Raw genomic sequence first — 16,815 nt, 5'->3', positions numbered from 1 at the left:
GGGGCGGTTTGTTTGGGCTGGCTTGATGCAGAGGATGCGGCATGGAACTATGGAAGGCACGACTACATGCAATGCATGTTGATCTTGGGAGTGGTAACGGGGTGTTTGGATCTTTAGTTCGGAATAAAATTCATGTCACCTCGAATATTCGGAGGCTAATTAGAGGATTAAATATGAGCTAATTATAATTACAAGATGGAGACTAATTCCCGAGACGGATCTATTAAACATAATTAGTCCATCATTAGCACATGTTTACTGTAACACCACATTGTCAAATCATGGACTAATTATGCTTAATAGATTCGTCTCGCAAATTAGCCTCCATCTGTGCAATTGGTTTTGTAATTAGTCTATGTTTAATACTTTCTAATTAGTATCTAAACATTTCGATGTGACAGGAATTTTAGGAGCTCCTAAAGAACCAAACGAGGTCTAAGGTTTGGTGTTCACCCTATGGATGACAGATCCAACGTGCTTGCGTGCATGATGATGCTATGACTATGAGTAATGGATTTTAGTGAAGGTTTTCTCTCCTTTGGTAAGGTTGGATAGGTCTCGCAACTCAAGAGGTATCTCCGTATTTGCTTTTTTTTTCTTGCAAAAATATTGTAATCATAACTTAACATGAGAGAAAAATATATGAGAGTATGACTATCATATATTTGAAATTATATTCATTGCGTTGCTTACTAGCATATATTTGTTAAAGTACATTATTGCCAATGAATAGAAGCAACCAGATAAATTTGCATATACTCTATTTGTTTTAAATTATATATGATATTTAATAATTAGCTTTTAAGACAAAATTGCGAAAGAAAGGTTAATAACAGAGCATAACGAACATTCAGAGGTCAGACGCTTTTAAGTGTTGGATGTGAAGAAAAACTAAAACTAAACATAGCTCCGGAGAATTAGTGGCCGGTAGAGGTTGTCCTTGTTACGTTGCTTCAGTTCCGTTAAGCTAAATACTTAGAGGATAAAACATCGTGCACCTTGCCTGAAAAAAGAGAGGTGAAAAATAAGTACTCTTTTCATCTCTTCCACGACAAACCTTTTCACCCTGAATTCCTATCAACAAACCGAGATCCACCTCATAGAAAAGGGATGCATAAGAAAATAGCAGTCACCTGCGATGAGCTTCCCTATTTGGGAACCTCCCGAAAACGACAACAGGAGGACTGGCAAAACAAAATTCCCTTCCGTTCCGTTCCGTTCCGGCAACGGATTTTCACCCATAAAAAGGCCGGCCCTGTCAACTTCCCAGCGCGTCACGCACGTTTCGTCACTACGACCCTCCCGCGCGTGCAGCGAACCTAGCCCCCTCCCCTCCCCTCCCCTCCCCGGCGCCGGGCCCACCCTTTACCTCTCACCGGCCTACCCCACCACCCACCCGTCCCCAGCGCGGCCAGGTGCGTTGCACCCATGACCCACCCCTCAAAATCCACTCCACGATCCCCCTCGTGATTCTCGCCTATCCTCCTCTCCGTCTCCACCCAAATCCATCCAAGCGTACCAGTCCAGGTGCATGGTTTCGCACGGAGCTTTGCTAATTATAAAACCGCCCACTAACACAGGCTCCTTTGTGCTAACAGCCTAACATAATCACCCCACTTGCGTGGCGTCTTACCTGTTTAATTAGAGGGGGGGTTTGTCTAATCGCCTAGTGGATCAATGATTTGTACTACTAAATCTCCCACGGTTTAGTTAAGTGATCCGTCGAGATACGGTGTGATCCGGTCCGTTTTGTCGCTTACGATATTGACACGGTCTTTGATGTGTAGTTTTAGGAACAGCTGGTTTAATTACACATCACTCTGGTGAAGTCTTATGACCTGATAATGTATAATTACTATGATTTTGAAGAAATTGCTACTGATTTTCTATGACCAGTTTTATTAGCCGCTGAGGGTGAAAATGTTTCTCTTTTATCCTCAAAAGGATTTTCTTCCTTTAAGGAAAGCTTACAGAGGTTCAAAGTTTTTTTTTTCGTAAAACAGTGATCAAAGTATACAAAGTTGAAAGACCGATTGCAGAATGCTGAAATACCTCTGATAAGAATTGCTTGTCAGCTTGTGTGACTACTCCTATGTCACTGGTGCTATCTTCTTCCTTCTACGCAAAACATGGTCAAGGTTAACTGCAACGACCGTGAAAATACCACTATATTTCTTCTAAAAAGAATACCACTACATTTGACTCAGATGCTACCAAAATCCTTAATAACCAGCTTGGCGCTCGCGGTGTCGCTCGGTGAGAGGGACCGACGCACTGGCTCTGACTGCGAGCAGGGGAGCGTTATCTCCAGAGCCAGAGGTGACGGGGAGCAGGCGCAGGATTGCGGGAGCAAGTGGGTGAACCGCTCGCTGGCCGTCACCGTCACTCACTAGCTACTGCAGGCTACAGCTGCTTCCTGCACGTGTTTCAGAATTGTTAGACAGCTTGTTTTTCAAAAGAACAGAAGAAGGGAGAATAGTTGGGCGGGACCGGGTCACAGTCATCAACTCATCATCAGTGAAACGGAGGACTGGGAACGGGTGGTTGGGCTGTTTATGTGCTTCGGCATGCATGCGAAAGGGACGTTTTACTCGAGCGAGTTGGTTCGTTCGTTCTACAGTAAGAGACGTGCCATTTTGTCTTTTGTCGATGTATTCACAGTGTAAATGAAGTTTTTTTTGCTTGATGTCAGATACGCCCGCACTACTCGTCCTTGTTGGAACAGACATAAAGTTGTCAGGTTGCTTCCTTACACATTTCACGATGAGAACTACTTTTTTATCCTACCATGTGCTCATGCAGCCAACTTTTACCACTCGTTCAAATTTTAAATGCATAGAATAAAAAAAATTGTAGATACTGGCAGCACATGCACACCTCTCACTCAAAGTTTGATTGCGCGGTAAAAAAAATATGGATATTGAACAGCACGTGCAACAAATGAGAGAACTACTGCTACCATAGTACCTCCGTTATTGCTAAAGGTACCTTGCTAGTACCTCACTATTGCCAAAGGGACATACCTTGCTGCTAAAATCAAACAATTAGTTATGTTGTGATCCATCCTAGAAACCAAAATACCGTTCTTTTCCAAGAACCAAATTGAACATATCTATAAAGTAGAAAATTAAAACATGCTGCGGACACCCCACACATTGCTCAAAATTTTTATCAACTCATCGGTCGCAGACACCTATATATAATGCATGTATCACATATGTACTAGCCACATATATTACATGTATCATGACACCCCACACATTGCTCAAAATTTTCATCAACTCTTCAGTGGTAGATACCTATATATAATGCATGTATCACACATGTGCTAGCCACATATATCGCATGTATCATGACACCCCACACATTGCTCAAAAATTTTATCAACTCTTCAGTGGCAGACACCTATATATAATGCATGTATCACACATGTACTAGCCATGTATATTGCATGTATCATGACACCCCACACATTGCTCAAAATTTTTCTTAACTCATCAATAGTAGATACGTATAGTGCATGTATCACACATGTACCGACCATCATACAGGGACCATCCAAAAATTGACCAAAATAAAAGGGGTGCATGAATGATCGTCAAAGTTATAAATCAAAATACTAATAATTGATCAAAATTCAACGATCCTTTTTACTCATATGTACAGGCGACTGAATGCAAATTAATCTGCAGATCGGTCCTACAACAACACAATCTGCTAATCAGGTCAACGCCCAAAGCATAAATGCACAACAAGCACAAACTAGGCAAAGATTTGATGGAGAATTTCCTGAAAAATAGTCAAACACAATGTACACACTACACACCAATATGCAAGTCGACTAGCTATGTTTTGTGATACCATGCAACACATGTCAACACATGTTTCAGTATAAACTATAAGTACCACTATTATGCTTTATACTTTTGAATCTGTACTACTCAAATTTAAAAAGTTCATACCGAAATTTTATCCAAAATAATATGTAACACTAACCCAGATTTTACATACCTTAAAAAATTACGCAAAAGCGTCATAAATTAAAGATGTATACCAATTGCACCAAAAAGCTTAGTTTCTAGGGTGGGAATGCACAAGCAATCAAGAAATATTCATGGTACCTCGAGAGATCTAAGATCTAGGTGTATAACAAAGTGCACAATAATTTGCCTACTGGACAATTATGGTTCTTAATCTGTCAATCTGCATCTAAAATTGATATGTGCTTCATCTACTTGGTTACAACTAATGTACATCTAAAATTGATATATGCTGCATCTACTTGGTTACAACTAATGTAGATCTCGTGTACAAGCATATAAAGCGCTAAAAAGTAAGTGCTGCCTAGACACAGGTTTTATCATTCTCAAAGAGAGGAGATAGGAGCAGATGGAAATGCTCGAAAGCATCAAACGAACTAGCTTGGATTCGAAAACAGACAAAAAAAAAGTAAGCATAAGCATACAAAATAAGATTTATTGAGTAGTAAATTAAACAGCAACTAGCCATGTTTCTATGTCAGTACATGATGAAACAACAACAAAATAAAAGGTGGGCAAGCTATTAGAACCGAACACTTGTAACAAGATGGCCTGGTAGAGAAAAAATTGATTGAATTAACTGTACCAGGAACATGCTAAATATCACACACACATGATTTATCCAATAAAACAAATATTATGCAAGATTACTCAAGTACTTGATGGCTGTAGCATGAAAGTGACATCACAGATCAAAAGCCTGAGCTGGAGCTTAACATGTACCATGACATCAACCAGTTGTTGCTACATCAAGATGCACACGAGACAAGCTTAGCAAATAATTACTCAATTATGTTAAAAAAATTAAACTAGCATGTACTGAGGTTGTTGTGTTAAGAAATAATTTGCCCAATTTGAACAAATGAATGAAAATTAAATTATTGAGAAGATTTTAATAATAATCACTATCCATTTTTCATACATATTACGATAGATGTAACTTAACATTTGGCATGAAATTGTTGAATCGCAAATAAAGTTACTAGAAATCCATGTGACAAACACGGTAGAAAAATATGAATCGAAATTTAAATCACAACTAAACCGCATTATTCAACCAACATAAATATGTACAACCACAGAGCAGAGAGCGGCCAAGCCAACTAGACATTATTGTCGTTGAACCATAATGCATAAACAAATGATATATGCACCAGAATATAAGCAAAAGTCTATGCAAAAAATTGAGGAGCTGCTACGGCGATGGGAGATACAGAACCATGTGGAGGAGGCCATCGGCTGCGTCCTTTACCAGATTGGCGGTCCATGGGACAAGATCCGTAAAGAAAAACAAATAAAGGAGATGAATGAACTGCCAGGAACCCAAATCAGCAGTGGAGACGTCCATTGCTAATTTCTTCAAGATAGAAATGACAAAGAAGAAAGGAGAAGGAACAGAGCAGTAGGAGGAGGCGCTGCGCCTAGCGAGCGTAGCAAGGATGGAACGGCAGTGGCCATGCATGCTTGTGCTCGTATGCTGGTACCTTCGAGTGGATGGAACGATGCCTGGTGCGGCTGAGCAACTAGGACACGGAGGCCATAGGGATGCCAGTCGAGCGGGTTTGAAACTGAAACCTGCGGTTTCAGACCCAATGGAGTGGGGGTGAATCTGTTTTCCTCCGCGAGTTTGCGGGTTTAGGGACCCGAAACTGGGTGGGGTGGGAGCAGGTTTCTAATCCTCCCGGGTGACCCACGGGGTCCCGAATTACATTCCAGCCCAAAAATTAGATGTAGTCCAGCCCAATACGTAATTGGAAACCCTAGATATATAACTCTCCCAACTTTAACCTCTTCCACCCAGTCCACCGTCTAACCCTCGTCCTCGCTCGTGACTCCGTGAGCGCCGCCCACCCGCGCCCCTCGCCTGTGCACGCCGTGGGCTGCCCGTACCTCGCCTGTGCACACTGTGGGTCGCCCGTACCTCGCCTGTAAACCGTGTTCTTGCTTGGGTGCACATTGTCACCCGAAAGGAAGTTCGGGTTCGGGACAAGTTTTATTCTTGGTTTCGGGGTGGGTCCGCGGAAGCTCCACCCGACCCCGACCCGCCCCGTTGCCGTCCCTATTGCCTTCCCTAGAAGGCCGCGCTCCCGCTGGTGGCCGGCGTGCGGCGTGCTCAGGTCGCTAAGCCACGGGAGGCAACTCAGGTCGAACGGCATTGGCAAAAATAGTCGCGTGGAGGAGACCGCCACCCGGTCGGCCGGCTGGAGGGAGCGCCGCCGGGCGAGACGATCTGCGGCCTGATGGACGCCACCTCCTTCTGGCTCAGGAAGTTGAGCGACAGCGACATGGCACCGCTGCTGACCTGTCGAGGCTCCTGCCGGTTCCGCAGTGAAGACTTGATCAACCCCTCGCCTAGCGTCACCGATTGCCGTCGTCTGCCTGCCGGAGCCCCCAACTAGCGCAGATCTGGCGCCTCCTTCCTGAGAGCTAGCAACGCCTAGCCCGATCCGCCGCTGTAGATGCTCTGCTGCACCAGCTCCCATCATGTCGTCGAGGAAGGGAGCAGCGGCCGAATGGGCTTGCTCGGTGATGTACGGTAACGATGAATCTCGTGGTTTTGCCGCCGACCGGATCTAGCGCCCTCGAGGCCCAAAGCCGGCGAGGCACGCCTCTGCGTACCTGACGTCTTCTTCATCGAGATTTGTTGCCAGCTTGCCCGGATCTGGCCTCCACACCGCCGAATTTGGCCCGGTGCGGCGTCGCCGCCGCCACTGCTGGATGAGATAGAGATAGAACAATAGGGAGAGAGAGAGAGGAGGGATTTGAAACGAGGAGGGACGGGACACAGGGGTGCATTGTTACATCGGATGTTCGGATACTAATTAGAAGGATTAAACATGAGCTAATTATAAAACTAATTGCAGAACCCTGTGCTATTTCGTGAGATAAATCTATTAAGCCTAATTAATCCGTCATTAGCAAACGGTTACTGTAGCACCACATTGTCAAATTATGGACTAATTAGGTTTAATAGATTCGTCTTGAGAATTAGATACACAGCCCCATAATGTCTGCTAATTCTGATCAGATCCAGATCTCTATATGAGCAGCTTCGGTATAAGGATGGTCCGGATAGAACCCATCCCAATAGCCTAGAGTACAAAATCTTCATTCGTCGGCATGGGCATGGACGGCCCAGCAGTACGGAGAGGCCCGGCCCAACTGGTTTCGACTTCAAAATGGACCGGACCGGAAATGGTAGTATGCTCCTCTCTCCCCCTCTCACACACATGACACACCGAGCTACACGCCATTGCCGCGACCTTCTCCTCCTCCAAGGCCGACGAGCGCAATGCCGAGCACCAGACGCGTCCTCGATCTCTCTCCTCCCTCGAATCTGGTGCTTGGTGATTGGTCACCTGGTGAGATCTGGCTACTCCGGCGTACGGTATCCCCGCTTCGATCTGCTAGGTGCTAGGCGATCCGATCTGCCATCATCACATGGCAGCCATCAGGTGATTCGTGCCGTATCAGCAGCCCAGCCTTGGGGCAGCGTACGGAGAGATCCGGGAGATATTTCACTTGCACATTGTCGGGTATGGGACAGAGATGAAACGGCCTCCGCCTGTCCCGTGCTCTCGCGTCCAGTTGCCTGCCAATGCTCAGGTGGCAAGCGGCAATGGCACATGCCGTGCTCGCTTGGACAGGCAGGCAGGCAGGCAGAGGTGACCCAGATGGAGGTTGGGGGTGACCAGTTTCATTTCAGCTAAATTTTCTCCCATCCTGTGCCTATAATTAAACAATAAAATGGCACAAGCACAGCACATTGAAGGGTGGCGTCTCATTCATCAACTCAAAGTAATGTAAATGGTGTGTCACCATCAGAACCAACAAAAAATAACTTGCTATTGGAACTGGCATTATTAATGCATGGTTTGGTCTACGGAAAGACCTCGATGAGTGATTGAGATCCCAAGATGGGATTGATCTTGTATCGACTAAGACCCGCGTCTAGGAACAACCTGTGCCACCTCTCCTCGCCCCTCTCTTCACCCGTTGTTAGCATCATCATGCATACATCCATCAGAAGCTGAGCTTCGAGTGTCCGTTTGGACGACGCCGAGCCTGCCACCGTATCTATGATTATCACCTTCCCTTTTGGTCCTCGAGTAGAGATAGCTTCCTTCGATCGCTTTAAGATCCGTACACAATCCTCGTCACTCCAGTTGTGCAGCACAAACTGTAATAGGGATGGTTTGGTAATCACGTAAGTAAAATCAAGTATAATAAACACTAAGCTATATGTAAATAATGCACAAATAACCCCGTGTCTTGAAAAAAAAACATGAAAGTGACACAGTTGCTACTCATGGCACACGTACCTTGAGTAACACAACATCAGCTGGAGGGATGGACTCCATCATGTCACCTGCAACGAACTCAACCACGCCATTAACCGGCATGTTGTCCGCCACTTGGGGAAGCTCCAACACCGAGCACCTCACGTGTGGGAAGGCCTTTGCAATAGCCTTCGCCGTGGTACCATCCCCACCTCCGACGTCGATCAGAGACGTTAACCCGGCGAATACATCGCCGCACTCGCGCACGACGATTTCAGCCACAAAGCGGCTGTCGGCGCCCATGGCCCCGTTGAACAACTCACCGAACTCCAAGTCACGAGCCGTGTAGGGAAAAAATCCCGCTCCATGCGCCATCATGAACGGTGTCTCTGCCACAGCATCGTCCTCACTCTCCAGCCACTCAGATAGGAGTTGAGACGCCCGGAAGTGGAATGGTGAAGTGGCCAGGAGTGCAAACTGCGACAGGCATGCTTTGCCACCCTTGGCGTTGTCCTCCACGAGGAGGCGTGATACCGGGGTGAGATGGTACACGCCTTCCTTGCCCTCTCTAAAGATTCCTGAGATGACCAGCAGCTTCATTAGGCGAGACAAGCATGGCAATTTGCTTGCGGGGACCGGGAGATGTTCGTGTAGCTCGCGCAGGGAGGCGGCGCCGCCGCAACGATGGATGGCGGTGGGGATCCTAAGCTTGATCACGCTTTGCAGCGCCATGGATTTGAGGTAGGCGAGGGTGTGGCACCAAAGCTCCGTCTGGGCTTGCAGAAGTTCAAAGGTGGTGGTGGTAGCCATCATGGGATGCGTAGAGTGGTTTTGAGCCATGCCTTGATTCAACGTGATTGAGAGGCAGTTTGAGCTGGTTTCCGAGGTATTTATAGACCCCTGGCACCGTTCGTCAAAAGGGATCACTCTTTGACTTCGTGAAATAATTTACGCAATATTTAAAAATAAGTTTGCTTTTTATGAAACACGGTGCACAACATATACTTATATGCACATATGCACATGTGAGCATCTTCGAAATAGTGGGCCAGCATATATTAAGATTGACAAGGACATCATAAGTGTAAACATTTGACTCAAACATAATACAAAGAAACCTAACAAATTAAGTTAACATTCAGTTTGCCTAACACATGGGATTGCTAGGCATGTACTAATCCCTTCGTTTCATAACATAGGTCGTTTAAGTTTTGTCTTAAGTTAATCTTATTTAACATTGAATAATTTTTTAAAATATATTACCATTTATAATTTCAAATAAGTATACTATCAAGACAAATTCCATGATAGATTTAATGCAACTAATTTGATATCATAGATATTGTGCATTTTTCATATAAACTTGGTCAAATACAGCGAAGATTAACTTAGAAAAAAAAACTAAAATGGCATATGTCTTGGTACGAAAGGAGTAGCACTGAGCAGATGACGCTACCACAAAGTTGACTAACCAAAAATCATAATGCATATATTCAAAGTATAAGTTGTTTAGTTTTGTTCTAAATCAAACTTATTTAGTTTTAACTAATTTATAGAAAAAATATTAAAAACTATAACACTAAATAAATTTAATATCAAGATATATTTTATGATGGCTTTAATAAAAAATTAATTTGATGTTATATATATTGTGTATTTTTCTTAGAATTTTGGTTAAAATTCAACTAGTTTGACATAGAACAAAAGTAAAACATATAGTGCATTTTAGAATGGAAGGGGTAAATTTTTTTATAAAACTCTTTCAGAAGTCTGTACTGAAATCAGCCAGACAGCAAACCATCTATTGGATAACTCTCTCCATCCAAATTATAAGTAGTTTTGATTTTTCTAGATTCATAGATATTATTATGCATCTAGACATAGGGTATATCTAAGTGCTTATGAATTAAAAAAGCTAAAATGATCTATAATATAATTTGGAACGGAGGAAGTTTTATAAATTGATCATCTCGCCTATTCACCCCCTCTAGGCGACATCTCGGTCCTGTCACCAACATTGACCATCTCGATATAAGAGAGATCAAGAAACTCAAGATCCAAACAAAAAAATCTAAAATCTAGAAAATATGTATGGACTGCAGATTCGGGGTTCAGTATCCCATTTTGATCTCGGTGACCCACCATCCACATGGCAGCATAGTGGCCTTGGCGTATGGAGAAATTGAACTTGCCGGAATTAAACGGCTCTCTTGTTGCACTTATAAAATACATGCAATGCACCGTCTTTTGCCTTGTTTTGCGAGCAGAAGGCCTGCCCATCCTAATCCAAGCTGACAGATCATAAAATACATGCAATATACCATCTTTTGCCTTGTTTTGCGAGCAGAAAGCTGACAGATCATAAAATACATGCAATGCACCATCTTTTGCCTTGTTTTGCGAGCAGAAGGCCTGCCCATCCTAATCCAAGCTGACAGATCAACACTGAAGGGCTTAGATCGAGACACATCATCTGCACATGAAATCCACCCTCTTATCAAGTATATTTTTTCATGAGGGAAGTTTATTCATTTTCAAGATTTTTACATAGAGATGATAGAGCATCTCCAGCAATTCCCCAATAAATATTTTCCAATAACTAGTTAATAGGGATATCCTAATATTACTTTACCGTTATTGGGAGAGTTGCTTTTGCAGTCTCTCAATAATTTCATCCCAATCCAACTACCGTATTGGGAGAGTTACAACTCCTCCTTTATTTAGGGAGGGATGTGGTGAATTATTGGACCCTTGTTTACTTCCCTCCAAACTCCCAACTTTGACACTGTGCAAAAAGAAGATTCCTCATCACATCAAACTTGCGGTACATGCATGGAGTACTAAATGTAGACGAAATCAAAAACTAATTGCACATTTTTGTTGTACTTTGCGAGACGAATCTTTTGAGCCTAATTAGTCAATATTTGGACAATAATTCACAAATACAAACGAAACGCTACAGTGTCGCATTTATGGCAAAATGCCAATTTGGCACCTCCCAACTTGGGAAGTAAACAAGGGCTGGGTTGTTTCAATAATTATTGGGAAATGGTGAAGGTAAAGGGAGACTGCTGGAGCACTATTTTTTTATCAACTCTTCCAATATGGTAGTTGGATTGGAGAAAAGGAGACTGCTGGAGATGCTCTTACAAGACCTTAAAAAGCATTCCCGGCATAACTCTATGATAAACACTTCCAAATAAAAAAAAATACCATCAATCCCCAATCCCCATCAATCCAAAAGCTAGACCGTCCCGCAGTCCCGCATGTGCATGGTAAAGAACTTCTTCGCTACCAAGAGCCAACCGTTGAAATGGGGATTAGAAAGATCTCCATGAGTGATCGAGATCCCAAGATGGACTTATCTTGTGTCGACCAAACCCTGCATTCAGGAATAGCATATTCTACTTTTCATCATCTCTCCCTTTACCCGTTGCTAGCATCATCACGCATATATCCATCAAAAAGTTTAGCTTCAAATGCTTTTTTGGACCCTGAGCCTGCCACAGTATCTGTGGTTATCACCTTTCCCTTGTTCTCGAGTGGAAATAATAGCTTCTTTTGACCGTTTCAAGATTCTAACACAATCCTCGTCACCCCAATTATGCAGCACAAACTGTCATAAGATATTTTGCTAATTATGCAGCCCCGCCAGAAAGAAATGGCTCTCTGTTTCTGCTGCAACTAACTGGCCAACTGGGCATGACCGCATGTGCATGGGTAAAGAACTTCTTCGCTACCAAGAGCCAACCGTTGAAATGGCAACACAGATATAAGATGATGTAAATTAATAAGGTAGAATAATTGGAGTTGGAGATATTCATGCTAGCTCTCATTAAGATGATATTCATGCTAGCTAGCCTATATATATGCAGCTCGTTCGCTTGGCTGCTGCGTTCGGCTTCTGGCTGCTGCGGCAGAGAGCTGCTGCGTGCTGCAGCTGTTGCGGCAGAGAGCCGAGCAACAGCAGCCAGCTGCAAAGCAGCCAGCCGAACGAGGCCATGGTCTATGGAAAGACCTGAATGAGTGGTCGAGATCCCAAGATGGTAAGATTCATACCATATGTGCATCCCAGCTAGCCTATGAGGGTGTTTGGATACTAGGTGCTAAACTTTAGCAGTGTCGCATCGGATGTTCGGATGCTAATTAGGTTGACTAAACAAGAACTAATTATAAAACTAATTGCAGAACCCCTATGCTAATTCGCGAGATGAATCTATTAAGCCTAATTAATTCATCATTAGCAAATGGTTACTGTAGCACCACATTGTCAAATCATGAGCTAATTAGGCTTAATAGATTCATCTCGCGAATTAAACTCCATCTATGCAATTAGTTTTATAATTAGCCTATATTTAATACTTCTAGTTCTAAACATCCGATGTGACATGTGCTAAACTTTAGCATATATATATATGTGCGCGCGCGCTCTCTCTATTGAAAGATCTCCATGAGTGATCGAGATCCCAAGATGGACTTATCTTGTCTCGACCAAACCCTGCATTCAGGAATAGCATATTCTACCTTTCATCATCTCTCTCTTCACCCGTTGCTAGCATCATCATGCATATATCCATCAAAAAGTTTAAGCTTCAAATGCTTTTTTGGACCCTGAGCCTGCCACCGTATATGTGGTTATCACCTTTCCCTTGTTCTCGAGTGGAAATAATAGTTTCTTTTGACCGTTTCAAGATTCTAGCACAATCCTCATCACTCCAATTATGCAGCACAAACTGTCATAAGATATTTTGCTAATTATGCAGCCCCGTCAGAAAGAAACAGCTCTCTGTTTCTGCTGCAACGAACTGGCCAACTGGGCATGACCGCATGAGCCACGAGGGCACAGCTCAGCACAGGCAGGGCGGCGATCCTTGCGCGCGTACTACAGCTGACGAGCTCGTCGTGAGAGCTATCGGGGGTGGGGCGGGCAGTCGCCGCGAAGAGCCATTGGAGTTGGAGACGAAGAAGACCGCCGGCAACGAGAGCGAGGTCGTCGTGGACGGAGGAAACGGGCCGGGGGGGGGGCCTCGCTGGCAGAGTCGTCGAGAAAGCACGCTGGTCTCATATAAAATGGGCCGGACTCACGCTGGACCAAGCAGCTACCTCATCACCACCAGGGCCCAAAGCGCCTTTAGGCTCCACTAACGGCCTGCGCCCACCTCTGAAACTCTCTCTCCTCCGCCGAATTGCGCGCCCGCAGGACGACGAGGCAAGTCGAGCCACGGATGGAAGAGCTACGCGAAGCAAATTCCCACGGTTCATTTCGCATACGAGGAAGTTTAAAATCCAAATACGACGCCTCCTGGAGACACGCCCAGCCTGCCTCCAAGCTCCGAGAAAATCATTTTTTTTTTGCGAAGACCGAGAAAATCACTTGCTCAGATTGGGTAGATACGTGCACTAATGTAGTAATGTGTCAGGTTCTCCAATTTGTAAATGCAAGCAGAATTATTTAAATCAGCCTCGAATGGGAAGAACAGTCGTTTCCTGTTCCTGCACAAACTGTGTGGTTCGCTTTTTGGAGTATTTTTTTTGTGTTTTCCAATTTCTTGCTATCCCGATTGGTTTTCCATACGTCACCTGAAAAAGGTGATTTGTTTTTTTCTTCTGAAAGAGAGAATAGGCGGAGTAATTAAAAAAAAAAAGGAAGGCACACCCGAATCCCCGTCTATCTACGACCCCGACCGCCGTCGGGGAGCAATGGGCGCCGCCGCCGCCGCGCCCGTACCACCGAACCAGCGAGAGGAGGCGACGCCGCCGCCTGTGAGGTCCGCGAGGTCGCCGGCGAGCGTGGCGGCGGACTTCGCCATGGGCGGCGCGGCCGCCGCGGTGGCCAAGACGGGGGCCGCGCCGGTGGAGCGCGTCAAGCTGCTGCTGCAGAACCAGGGCGAGATGCTGCGGCGGGGCACCCTCACGCGGCCCTACGAGGGCATCGCCCACGCCTTCGCCCGCGTCCTCCGCGAGGAGGGCGCCGCCGCGCTCTGGCGCGGCAACCAGGCCAACGTCATCCGCTACTTCCCCACCCAGGTCCGACGGCCTCCGGTTCCTTTTTCTTTTCCTACTAGTTGCCATCGCTTGATGTGTCTCGATGCATCATGCTCTTCTCTTCCTGTCAACCTGCATATGGCTTTGATGCGAACTGTTGATCAAATTTTCACAAAATTAACACGCAATCAAATCATATGTATGGATTAGCAACTTCGTGCAAACATTTGCGTTCAATGCCGCTGATTTCTGTATGGACTCAATTGTTCACGACCCCACCTAAAAGGAAGAAAAGGAAAGGAAAAGGAAAAACGTTCACATCCTTCCTCACCACATAATGCATTTCGCAAGCACAGTTCTTAGAACTAATACTAGGAAGTAAAGCTGGCTTGGGCGTGTAATCTGCCCGGTTATGTGTTTATTGAGGTGTTCCTACTGGAGTATGTAGGAGCACTTCACATTTGGACTATCATATAGATGAATCTTTATAAATAAAGCTAAAGTAAGCCAAATTTTGTGGTGTGCTTATGGTTTGTAAATGATATTAGAAAGACTAGACTCAACATTTGCATCCATATGTTTTTGTGCACAATACTGCTAAGGCATAAATTTTCAGAAAAGAGCAAATCTACAACCTTATGGAGGTTAGACTCATGCTATCTTTGCAGCCACTTATTCTAACTGTGTTGACAATAAGTACTGTAAAGATTGTATGTCACTGCCAAGGACTGAAACTTGTGCCTCCAGTTTCCTTCAGTTTGTTGTAATAACTGTACTTAATGTTGCATTATGAAACCTGGCCCTCAGAAGAAGGATGCACATGCACCCTTAACCCTTCGAGCGATGAATGAATATGATATTTCTTTTCCATCAGGAGAAAGATTCAAAATCTTAATGGAACCTCAATTGTACAGGCTTTTAACTTTGCATTCAAGGGCTACTTTAAAAGCTTCTTTGGCTACGACAGGGAGAAAAATGGAAAATGGAAGTGGTTGGCTGGTAATGTAGCCTCTGGCAGTGCTGCAGGAGCTACAACGTCATTACTGCTATACCATCTAGATTATGCACGAACAAGGCTAGCTACTGATGCAATTGAATCCCGAGGCAACAAACGCCAGTTCAGGGGGCTGCTGGATGTGTACAAGAAGACACTTACAACCGACGGCATATCTGGACTATACCGAGGTTTCAGTGTGTCTATTGTGGGCATCACCCTGTACCGGGGTTTATATTTTGGCATCTATGACACCATGAAACCTCTTGTTCTAGTAGGACCATTGGAGGTACTTCCATTCTTGTGACATAATTTCACTATCGCATAGGAGTTTCAAGCTAAATCTTTATGACACCCTTAACTTGTTTTGGTTGCAATTCTAGGGGAATTTCTTTGCCAGCTTCGCCTTGGGCTGGGCAATAACTACTTTCTCGGGGGCCTGCGCCTATCCATTCGACACGGTCCGTCGTAGAATGATGTTAACTTCAGGACAGCCATTCAAATACAGGAACGGCTTCCATGCAGTAAAACAGATAGTTTTAACTGAAGGGTTCTTCACATTATTCAGAGGAGTTGGTGCGAATATTCTATCAGGAATGGCAGGAGCTGGAGTTCTTTCCGGCTACGACCAGCTCCAACAGTTTGCAAGTCGGCATGGTCACAATTTTGAGCGCAAGATGAAAGGGGTATTGAAATGATGTGTATATGGATATGAATATATTTGAATCCTTGGTTCAAGGTTTGATCATTCAAAGGGGATGCACAAGCAAGATATCCCGGGTCTGAAGAACTTCACAAAAGTTAATGGTGGAAAAAGGCAAAAATTCCAGGAGGTGAATCTCCTTGCTGCTCGGACGCGATTGACTATAGATTGGGTTATCTATATATCTTCAATTGGCTATATGCTGTAGCCCTTGATGAAATGTTACCTCAGCAATCTCTGGAATGGAAGTTTGCAGGCTCCAAAATGGTTCTTAGTCTCAAAACCCACTTAACCCTAGCAAACCCAGGTCATACAGGTAGAATCGACAGTAGGATGGCCCTTTTACATTGTACTATGGTTATTTGTACAGTGGCAATTCTGTGTGAATAGTGTTTGGTGGTTTTCCAGAAATGCTGGTTATCGCCCTAATTCTCTTGGTTTCATATTTCTTTGAGCTCCTTTTCCTATCCTGCTCTGTAAAGCTTGCAATCAGTGGCCTCTAAACATAACTGGTACAACAGAAAAGGACAAACAGAGATTCATATTTTTCACTTTGCCCACTAGATTAATCTCGTGTATATTTGTTTGTGAAACTAGAAAATGATAATTGTTAGCTCGTTTCTGTGACTAACTGCTGATTTAATTGAAAGCATGTAGATTTAGCAATTTGATAGAGTATGATATATCCTTGACTTATGGACTTACAGTTATTTTTGGAATACTGGTTGCTGATGACCTTGGGAAGCAAGTACTTGTAAAGGTATAAAAAATGCTAGTTCTGTTCGCATCTGTTGATTTCAGTGCCTAGTGAGT

At 44.2% G+C, this 16,815-nt stretch overlaps 2 protein-coding genes across 2 annotated transcripts; one reads left to right on the top strand and one right to left on the bottom strand.

The window, feature by feature from the left end:
- Positions 1-7,801: 7,801 nt before the first annotated feature.
- On the bottom strand, positions 7,802-9,168 carry LOC101767750 (flavonoid O-methyltransferase-like protein Os11g0303600). Its single transcript, XM_004951484.3, has 2 exons — positions 8,363-9,168; positions 7,802-8,220 (listed from the first exon to the last, which is right to left on the bottom strand). Exons 1-2 carry the CDS (start codon positions 9,158-9,160, stop codon positions 7,921-7,923), a joined length of 1,098 nt encoding a protein of 365 aa, XP_004951541.1. The 5' UTR covers positions 9,161-9,168; the 3' UTR covers positions 7,802-7,920.
- Positions 9,169-13,934: 4,766 nt separating this feature from the next.
- LOC101767352 (ADP,ATP carrier protein ER-ANT1) lies at positions 13,935-16,553 on the top strand. Its single transcript, XM_004951483.3, has 3 exons — positions 13,935-14,347; positions 15,220-15,588; positions 15,683-16,553. The coding sequence occupies exons 1-3, from the start codon at positions 14,021-14,023 to the stop codon at positions 15,995-15,997; spliced, it is 1,011 nt and encodes a 336-aa protein (XP_004951540.1). The 5' UTR covers positions 13,935-14,020; the 3' UTR covers positions 15,998-16,553.
- The last annotated feature ends 262 nt before the right edge of the window (positions 16,554-16,815 follow it).

This window comes from Setaria italica, chromosome I (genome assembly GCF_000263155.2).
Source record: "Setaria italica strain Yugu1 chromosome I, Setaria_italica_v2.0, whole genome shotgun sequence".
NCBI classification, from domain to species: Eukaryota; Viridiplantae; Streptophyta; class Magnoliopsida; order Poales; family Poaceae; genus Setaria; species Setaria italica.
Note: the sequence above shows the minus strand (reverse complement) of the source record. Positions and strands in the feature narration are given on the sequence as shown.

Coding starts and splice junctions, on each gene's coding strand:
- LOC101767750 (XM_004951484.3), bottom strand. CDS start 9,160: ATGGCTCAAAACCACTCTACGCATCCCATGATGGCTACCACCACCACC. Junction 8,221..8,362: donor CTGATGTTGTGTTACTCAAG/GTACGTGTGCCA, acceptor TCCCTATTACAG/TTTGTGCTGCACAACTGGAG.
- LOC101767352 (XM_004951483.3), top strand. CDS start 14,021: ATGGGCGCCGCCGCCGCCGCGCCCGTACCACCGAACCAGCGAGAGGAG. Junction 14,348..15,219: donor TCCGCTACTTCCCCACCCAG/GTCCGACGGCCT, acceptor TCAATTGTACAG/GCTTTTAACTTTGCATTCAA. Junction 15,589..15,682: donor TTCTAGTAGGACCATTGGAG/GTACTTCCATTC, acceptor TTGCAATTCTAG/GGGAATTTCTTTGCCAGCTT.